The following is a 10,000-nucleotide window of genomic DNA, read 5'->3' as shown; positions in this document are numbered from 1 at the left end:
CCACCCCTGTCTCCATCCCCCCACCCCTGTCTCCATCCCCCCCACACCCCTGTCTCCATCCCCCCACACCCCTGTCTCCATCCCCCCACACCCACCACCCCTGTCTCCATCCCCCCACACCCCTGTCTCCATCCCCCCACACCCCTGTCTCCATCCCCCCACACCCCTGTCTCCATCCCCCCACACCCACCACCCCTGTCTCCATCCCCCACACCCACCACCCCTGTCTCCATCCCCCCACACCCCTGTCTCCATCCCCCCACACCCCTGTCTCCATCCCCCCACACCCACCACCCCTGTCTCCATCCCCCCCACACCCACCTCCCCTGTCTCCATCCCCCCACACTCACCTCCCCTGTCTCCATCCCCCCACACCCACCTCCCCTGTCTCCATCCCCCCACACCCACCACCCCTGTCTCCATCCCCCCACACCCCTGTCTCCATCCCACCACACCCCTGTCTCCATCCCCCCACACCCACCTCCCCTGTCTCCATCCCCCCACCTCCCCTGTCTCCATCCCCCCACACCCACCAACCCCCCCACACCCACCACCCCTGTCTCCATCCCCCCACACCCACCTCCCCTGTCTCCATCCCCCCAACCCACCTCCCCTGTCTCCATCCCCCCCCCACACCCCTGTCCCATCCCCCCACCCCCCTCCCCTGTCTCCATCCCCCCACCTCCCCTGTCTCCATCCCCCCACACCCACCACCCCTGTCTCCATCCCCCACACCCACCCCCTGTCTCCATCCCCCCCCCACCTGTCTCCCCCACCACACCCTGTCTCCATCCCCCACACCCCCCCTGTCCTCCATCCCCTCCCACCCCACACCCTGTCTCCATCCCCCCACCTCCCCGTCTCCATCCCCCCACCCCTGTCTCCATCCCCCCACACCCTGTCTCCATCCCCCACCTCCCCTGTCTCCATCCCCCCACACTCCCTGTCTCCATCCCCCACCCCCTGTCTCCATCCCCCCACCACCTGTCTCCATCCCCCACCCCTGTCTCTCCCCCCACTCCCCTGTCCCATCCCCCCACTCCCCTGTCTCCATCCCCCCACACCCCCCTGTCTCCCCCACACCCCTTCTCCATCCCCCACACCCCTGTCTCCATCCCCCACACCCACCTCCCCTGTCTCCATCCCCCCACACTCACCTCCCCTGTCTCCATCCCCCCACACCCACCTCCCCTGTCTCCATCCCCCCACACCCACCTCCCCTGTCTCCATCCCCCCACACCCACCTCCCCTGTCTCCATCCCCCCACACCCACCACCCCTGTCTCCATCCCCCCACACCCCACCTCCCCTGTCTCCATCCCCCCACACCCACCTCCCCTGTCTCCATCCCCCCACACCCACCTCCCCTGTCTCCATCCCCCCACACCCACCTCCCCTGTCTCCATCCCCCCACACCCACCACCCCTGTCTCCATCCCCCCACACCCACCTCCCCTGTCTCCATCCCCCCACACCCCTGTCTCCATCCCCCCCACACCCCTGTCTCCATCCCCCACACCCCTGTCTCCATCCCCCCACACCCACCTCCCCTGTCTCCATCCCCCCACACCCACCTCCCCTGTCTCCATCCCACCACACCCACCCACCCACCTGATACTTGGCCACGTTGCGGACACGGCCGCTGCCCGGGGCAGGCTCGGTGTAGACGTTCAGCATGTACTCCCCGTAGTCGTCCAGATTCAGCTTGAACATGCTCATGTCCTCCGTCCGGATCACCTCCACCTGCTCCGCGTCCGCCGCCGTCTGGCCGTTGCGCCTATGGAACTCCACGACCGCGTTCTCCAAGCCAGGCGGCACAGGGATGAACACCTCCTTGTCGCTCGTCTCCACTGTCTCGTTGCTGATCACGTTGTCCTCGAAGGTGTCGTCATCGTTCTGGGTGTCTGTCGTGGTGAGAACAGAGTGGATGGATGGATGGATGGATGGATGGATGGATGGATCGATGGATGGAGTGTTAGTGCATTTTGGCCACGGGCACAAATACAAATATCGGGAGTTTGGGGAAGGGTTCAGCAAACGATAATCTGCATGAAGACAACAATCATAAATCACCAAATGATATCTGATTTACATACACAATATGAAGCAATAAGAGAGAGAGAGATACACAGAGACAAAGAGAGAGACAGAGAGACAGAGAGGGGGGTTAATTAAGGTAAAGGTGGGTGCTATAGATACCAAAGTACAGACGGAATGAGTAAGGACACCTCAAACCGCACTGTCTTTATTTTATTTATTTATTTTATTTTTTTGGTGTGTGTGTGTGGTGAGAGAGAATGAATGAATTAAATTGTTTTCGCGCATTTTGGCCTTGGGAACATATACATATATCGGGGGTTTATAAGAAATTAGCGAAAGATAATCTGCATAAACACAACAATCAGAATTCGCTGAATCACATCAGATTCACATGCACGATATGAAACAATTCTATGTAAGGTGGTGGTAGTGTGAGAGAGAGAGAGGGGGGAGGGGGAGAGACAGAGACAGAGAGAGAGACAGAGGATAATTCAGGTAAAAGTGGGTGCTACAGATACCAGAGTGCCCATGGTATGACTGTAGACACCACGCACTCTCACTGTCTTTATCTTCTGTCTTGAAGACAACAAAGAAAGAAAACAAAGAAACAAATCAACAGAATTCATAATACCCCCCCCCCCCGCCCCCTCCTCCCCACATACACTAAACAGGAATCCTGACTGACTAACACAGACACATATCAATAAAACAGTTTCTGTCTCAACGATGTGTCGGAGCCAGCGGACTGATTCACACACACAACACCACATCTGCTATCTAATCAGATAAAACGTCGCGGAAAATGCCTGATCTGTACATAAACCCGACGCGCTGATCACGCCTTTAGAGCCTTTTATCCCAGGTTTGTGTAAGATATAAACATAAAATAATGTAACAGAAACAAAACAAACAAAAAGCTGATGTAAGGAAACACAGAAAGTAAGACGGAAAACGAATAAACAAAATGCCACAAAACAATCAAACCACAACACGTGATCATAACACGAACCGTCACCACCACCACCACCACCACCAAAACGTCATCATAATACGAACCGTCACCACCACCACCACTACGTCATCATAATACGAACCAACACCACCACCACCACCACCACGTCATCATAATACGAACCATCACCACCACCACCACCAACACGTCATCACAATACGAACCACCACCACCACCACCAACACGTCATCACAATACGAACCACCACCACCACCAACACCACCACCACGTCATCACAATACGAACCACCACCACCACCACGTCATCACAATACGAACCACCACCACCACCACCACCACGTCATCACAATACGAACCACCAGCACCACCACCACCACCACCACGTCATCACAATACGAACCACCACCAGCACCACGTCATCACACTACGAACCACCACCACCACCACCACCACGTCATCACAATACGAACCACCACCACCACCACCACCACCACCACGTCATCACAATACGAACCACCAGCACCACCACCACCACCACCACGTCATCACAATACGAACCACCACCAGCACCACGTCATCACACTACGAACCGTCACCACCACCACGTCATCACAATACGAACCACCACCAACACCACGTCATCACAATACGAACCGTCACCAACACCACGTCATCACAATACGAACCGTCACCAACACCACCACCACCACCACCACCACGTCATCACAATACGAACCGTCACCAGCAGCCTTGTCGTGGCCCTCGGAGTGCACGAGGTAGGTGTGCACGTTGAAGATCTCGTGGTCGTTGCCCTTCTCCTTGGCGAAGACATTGAGCGAGTACTCCCCGGCCTCGGGCAGGTCCAGGTCAAAGATCCACTCGCCCTTCTCGTTGCGGCGCGTGGCGGTCACCTGGCGGGCCGCCTTGCCGTCCACAGTGTGCACCTCGCACACCAACTCCGCCTTGTCGCTGGCCGCGAACTTCACAGACACCTGGGGTGTGTGGACAGCGGGAGGCGTGTTTTACAGTTATGGGAAATAAAGGTCGATTGTCTTGTCAGTCTTGTGTCATGACAATCACATTCACCTGTGTGTATGTAGAGCACTGAAATACATATAATACACACACAGAGACATATATATATATATATATATATATATATATTGTAGGGAAAATGGTGATTACTCTGCCATTGTTATGTCAAGCGAATCAGATTCACCTGTGTGTTTGTAGAGCACTGGTACACACACACACACACACACACACACATATATATATATGTATATTGTAGGGAATATGGTGATTATTCTGTCACTGTTAACTCGGTGAATCAGATTCACCTATATGTAGAGCAGGGTATATGATTATTAGATATCTGTGTAAGGAAAGGATCGATTATTTTGTCATTGTTAAGTCATGCGAATCAGAATCACCCGTGTGTATGCAGAGCAAGATATGTATGTATGTATGCATGCATGCATGAGTCAATTATTAAACTTTGGTTAAAGGTTAAATGTCCTATAGCCATTTACGGCCACTCAGGAATTGAATTCATATCCAGTGTGTCTGGGGAAAAGCATAGGAAGCTGGGGCCCAGTTCCCTCCTTCCACCGGTTTAACCTCCCCCAACCGAAGTCAGGTTAACCCATTCACGCCCGGGCGGAGTGAGGAAAATCGGAGTAAAGTGCCTTCCCCAAGGACACAACACCATGCCGAAAGGGGGGCCTGAAACCCTGATCACTGGTGGACACTGGATCACAAGTCACACTGATCACTGGTGGACACTGGATCACAGGTCACACTGATCACTGTGAACACTGGATCACAAGTCACACTGATCACTGTGAACACTGGATCACAAGTCACACTGATCACTGTGAACACTGGATCACAGGTCACACTGATCACTGTGAACACTGGATCACAGGTCACATGATCACTGGTGAACACTGGATCACAAGTCACACTGATCACTGTGAACACTGGATCACAAGTCACATGATCACTGGTGAACACTGGATCACAGGTCACACTGATCACTGTGAACACTGGATCACAGGTCACACTGATCACTGGTGAACACTGGATCACAGGTCACACTGATTACTGGTCAATACTGGATCACAAGTCACACTGATCACTGTGAACACTGGATCACAGCTCACACTGATTACTGGTCAATACTGGATCACAAGTCACACTGATCACTGTGAACACTGGATCACAGGTCACACTGATCACTGTGAACACTGGATCACAGGTCACACTGATCACTGGTGAACACTGGATCACAAGTCACACTGATCACTGGTCAACACTGGATCACAAGTCTAACGCCTAACCGAGTTTTCCATGGCCCCTCTTTCAATCCATTACGGAAGTTGTGCAAGACACAAGAACAGTGAAAACAGAACAAAAAGTATGAACTTGACAAGGTTGATTAAAGACACAATTACAAATAAAACTGTGGCAAAAGAAAAGAAAAGAAAACAAACAAAAGCACACACACACACACACAAACACCAACCCCCGCCCCCCCCCCAAAAAAAAAAAACAAACAAAAAAAAAAACCCTCATGTCACCCACATCACCCTCCGCCACCAATAACATTCCCTACCCACCCTTCTGTACCACCCACCACCACACCCACACTCCCCCAAAACACAGCTTCCTCCTCTCTTCACCACCCACCCACCTTGCCATCCTTGGCGTCGATGGTCCCACCAGGGTGTGTGAGGGGTTTGACCCCGAAACGGTCAGCGTCGGGGCCCTTTCCGAGCAGCCCGTGCGAGGTGTTGGGGAAGGGCTTGCTCTGGTCCGTCTGACCTTGACAGTCCACCAGGTAGTTCAGCACGTTCTCCGCGTTCCCCTCGGCCCCCGCATCCTGGGCGAACAGCTTGAGGGCGTACTCACCTGGAAACAGGGTTAGGGTCAAAGTTTATCAACGTTTTTATTATTTTCAAACCGACACCAACACTGCTACTACACACCCAGCTCCGTGGCTCCAGACAGGGCTTGGAGTGGACAGCGTCATTCATCTGACGTGCTGAACTGACACTGTGAAAAGGCGAACAAGAAGAAGATAATCTAAAAATATATATGTTTCTATTCTGCTCTGTATTATTCGCAGTCTCCATACCTCCCCTCCATGTCTACGATAAAGACGGACAATGGGTTACGAGATGAGATGTGTATCCTTTTCCCTCCCAGTCTATGATAAAAGCGAACAGTGTGTAACGAGGTGAGATATGTATCCTTTTCCTCCATCTCTAAGATAAATCCGAACAGTGAGTAACGTGTAACGAGATGAGGTGCGTATCCTTTTCTTCCAAACCAATGATAAAGGCGAACGCTGGGTAACAAGATGAGATACATGTCCTTTTTCCTCCAAGTCTATGGTAAAGTCGAACAGTGGGTAAAGAGAGATGTGTGTCCTTTCCCTTCATATCTATGATAAAGGCGAACAGTGGGTAAAGAGAGATGTGTGTCCTTTCCCTTCATATCTATGATAAAGACGAACAGTGGGTAAAGAGATATGTGTGTCCTTTCCCTTCATATCTATGATAAAGGCGAACAGTGGGTAAAGAGAGATGTGTGTCCTTTCCCTTCATATCTATGATAAAGGCGAACAGTGGGTAAAGAGAGATGTGTGTCCTTTCCCTTCATATCTATGATAAAGGCGAACAGTGGGTAAAGAGAGATGTGTGTCCTTTCCCTTCATATCTATGATAAAGGCGAACAGTGGGTAAAGAGATATGTGTGTCCTTTCCCTTCACATCTATGGTAAAGGCGAACAGTGAGTAACGAGAGAAGATTGTATCGTCTCCCCGACATCTATAACAAAGGGAAACAGTGGGTAGCCAGAGGAGGTGTGTGTCCTTTTTCTCCATATCTTTGACAAAGGCGAACAGTGGGTAAGGAAAGGAGACATGTACCCCCCACCCACTCCATATATATGAACAGAAGAGGTTCTTCTCTTTCTGGCTAAGTGGTTGGTCCGGTTTATATACAGCTGGTTCTAACTTTTCCATTTTGACACTGGAGCGTCATGTATCAAGTACCCCGAACATGGAGTCTTCTGCAAACTTTAATAGAAACACATCTTCCCCCAGCCATATCACCCGTCCTCTCTCTCTCTTTCTGACTCCCTTCCAGACTGTGAATTTTCTTTGTTTTTCCTTATCAGTCATAAATTTGATGAAAAATGTCAATTATATTTATGTTGATTTATTTATATTTTCAAGCCATCGACTTGTGTGAACTGACTGCCATTTAGCATATATCAATGATCACTGTGGAAATAAGGTTACATGAAAGTGCACTATCGCACTAGTATCGAGGTAGGACATCTACCTTATGACTCATATTCATCCATACGTTCTTCAATCACAAAAAAGTCAGAAAGAATGAAAGGAAGAGATGAATACTGAATTGATAAAGAAGCAAGCAAGCAACAATGACACAAAAAAGGAGAAAAAAAAGAAAAAGAAAAAAGACTCCTCTGTTCGATGCTCATTCTCACATCTGTTTTTCTTTTTTTTTTCTCTTTTTTTTTTTTTTTAAATTTCATGCTCTTCACCAATGCATGTATGTAGCCTACTTTCTCTCCCTTATCTTTAATCTGGTACATGTAGCAGACGTACGCTGGGTTACTTGTTTCCTTCTTTTAACTTTTGACGCTGACCAAACCAGTCAGGGTCTGCTTGCAACCAATATCCGACCCACATACTCCCTCTGCTCCTACCCACCCCCTCTCTCCCACTCCGCCCCCACCCTCAGAGAGACACTCGCCCCCACCACCCCCCCACCCTCAGAGAGACACACCGCCCCCACCCTCAGAGAGACACACCGCCCCCACCACCCCCACCCTCAGAGAGACACACCGCCCCCACCCTCAGAGAGACACACCGCCCCCACCACCCCCACCCTCAGAGAGACACACCGCCCCCACCACCCCCACCCTCAGAGAGACACTCGCCCCCACCACCCCCACCCTCAGAGAGACACACCGCCCCCACCCTCAGAGAGACACACCACCCCCCCACCCTCAGAGAGACACTCGCCCCCACCACCCCCACCCTCAGAGAGACACACCACCCCCACCACCCCCACCCTCAGAGAGACACACCACCCCCACCACCCCCACCCTCAGAGAGACCCACCGCCCCCACCACCCCCACCCTCAGAGAGACACACCGCCCCCACCACCCCCACCGTCAGAGAGATACGAAGCCACGACCCCCCCCCCCCCCCCACACACACACACACTGGACTGTGTGCCTTACCAAGTGAACAATCCGTCAACAATCCGTCAACAATGCCGACACAATGAAAGTCTGGCGGCGAGGGATATCTTTGGTAATGCCAGGTTGTTTACACAGCACAAATGGAAACAGTGCGTGTCAAATAAACTGTAAACACTGTTTCGTCACCGTTGAGTTACCACACGAATCGATCCAAATCGATCAGGAGACGTAAAGACACCTTCTCTGCATTCTTTCCACGCCAGCACTAATGGCCGCCAGCAGATATGTAAACAAGAGCGACGGTGTTTTCTTGCAGTGTTTATCCAGTGTTCATTCCGTTACACTTGCTTCAAATTCCAACCGGTCTGAGTGGCCCAAACCGTCGTAATCGTTTTGTACACCCACTTAATTCAACCCCATGACGTCAGACTTACAAGCCACGTCAGCCATGACCACGAGGAGCAACAACAAAGACAGGATCCCACATGTGTACATTAACGTGTCTGGGAGATCAGACCACACAAAATAATCCTGCTGTTTTTCGACACGAGGCATTTCAGATGGGCATGAACTCAGCGCAGAAAAACAATTTCAACAGACAACCGATCACCGTTTGCGTTAATGCACTGTACATAATCCAATACTTACCCTGCCATTCCTTTAATTTAGCTTAGCAGATGTGATGCAGCGTATATGAATTTGTCCGAACGCAGTGACGCCTCCTTGAGTTACTGAAATGAACTTCAAAGCAAACACTTGCTCCTCGTCCCGCCCCCTCACCTCTCCTATGTACTCTGTCTCGCACTGTCTCCTATGTACTCTGTCTCACACTGTCTCCTATGTACTCTACCTCACACTGTCTCCTATGTACTCTGTCTCGCACTGTCTCCTATGTACTCTATCTCCTATGTACTCTGTCTCGCACTCTCTCCTATGTACTCTACCTCACACTGTCTCCTATGTACTCTGTCTCGCACTGTCTCCTATGTACTCTACCTCACACTGTCTCCTATGTACTCTATCTCACACTGTCTCCTATGTACTCTACCTCACACTCTCTCCCTTACTGTTCTATTTGTCATTTCACCTGTTTCAGCGTTGATACTGCGATCTTTCGTCTCCAACAAAAATCTGAATCAATTTGTTAATTGATCACAATGCCTCGCATTAGACGGATCAGACGATAAACAGAGAAATCTGTTGTGATAAAAAGAAATACAAATACAAATACAAATCACTGTTGTTGGTTTTTAATTAAAAAAAAAAAAAAAGTAGTTTAAAAGGTCCTGTGTGTGCACCGCTTCATGAGGGAGAATGGCCTGCAGGCTGATGTGTAAACTATCCGTATCGCTCATATCGCAGTATGCACATATCTAAGGCTGATGTAGTTGACTTTCCGTATCGCTCATATCGCAGTATGCACATATCTAAGGCTGATGTAGTTGACTTTCCGTATCGCTCATATCGCAGTATGTACATATCTAAGGCTGATGTAGTTGACTTTCCGTATCGCTCACTATCGCAGTATGCACATATCTAAGGCTGATGTAGTTGACTTTCCGTATCGCTCATATCGCAGTATGTACATATCTAAGGCTGATGTAGTTGACTTTCCGTATCGCTCACTATCGCAGTATGCACATATCTAAGGCTGATGTTGTTGACTTTCCGTATCGCTCATATCGCAGTATGTACATATCTAAGGCTGATGTAGTTGACTTTCCGTGTCGCTCAGTATCGCAGT

General features: G+C 50.6%; 1 protein-coding gene across 9 annotated transcripts in view; it reads right to left on the bottom strand.

Moving 5' to 3' along the window:
• Positions 1-10,000, bottom strand: part of LOC143279651 (uncharacterized) — a 124,204-nt gene that overhangs the window by 17,341 nt on the left and 96,863 nt on the right. For all 9 annotated transcript variants that reach the window (XM_076583681.1, XM_076583676.1, XM_076583677.1 and 6 more), the window contains 3 exons: positions 5,706-5,923; positions 3,747-4,002; positions 1,610-1,902 (listed from right to left, as the gene is read on the bottom strand). In XM_076583681.1, coding sequence (XP_076439796.1) covers positions 1,610-1,902; positions 3,747-4,002; positions 5,706-5,923 — 767 coding nt within the window. The remainder of the gene's footprint in view (positions 1-1,609; positions 1,903-3,746; positions 4,003-5,705; positions 5,924-10,000) is intronic.

This window comes from Babylonia areolata, chromosome 3, assembly GCF_041734735.1.
Source record: "Babylonia areolata isolate BAREFJ2019XMU chromosome 3, ASM4173473v1, whole genome shotgun sequence".
NCBI classification, from domain to species: domain Eukaryota; kingdom Metazoa; phylum Mollusca; class Gastropoda; order Neogastropoda; family Buccinidae; genus Babylonia; species Babylonia areolata.
Note: the sequence above shows the minus strand (reverse complement) of the source record. Positions and strands in the feature narration are given on the sequence as shown.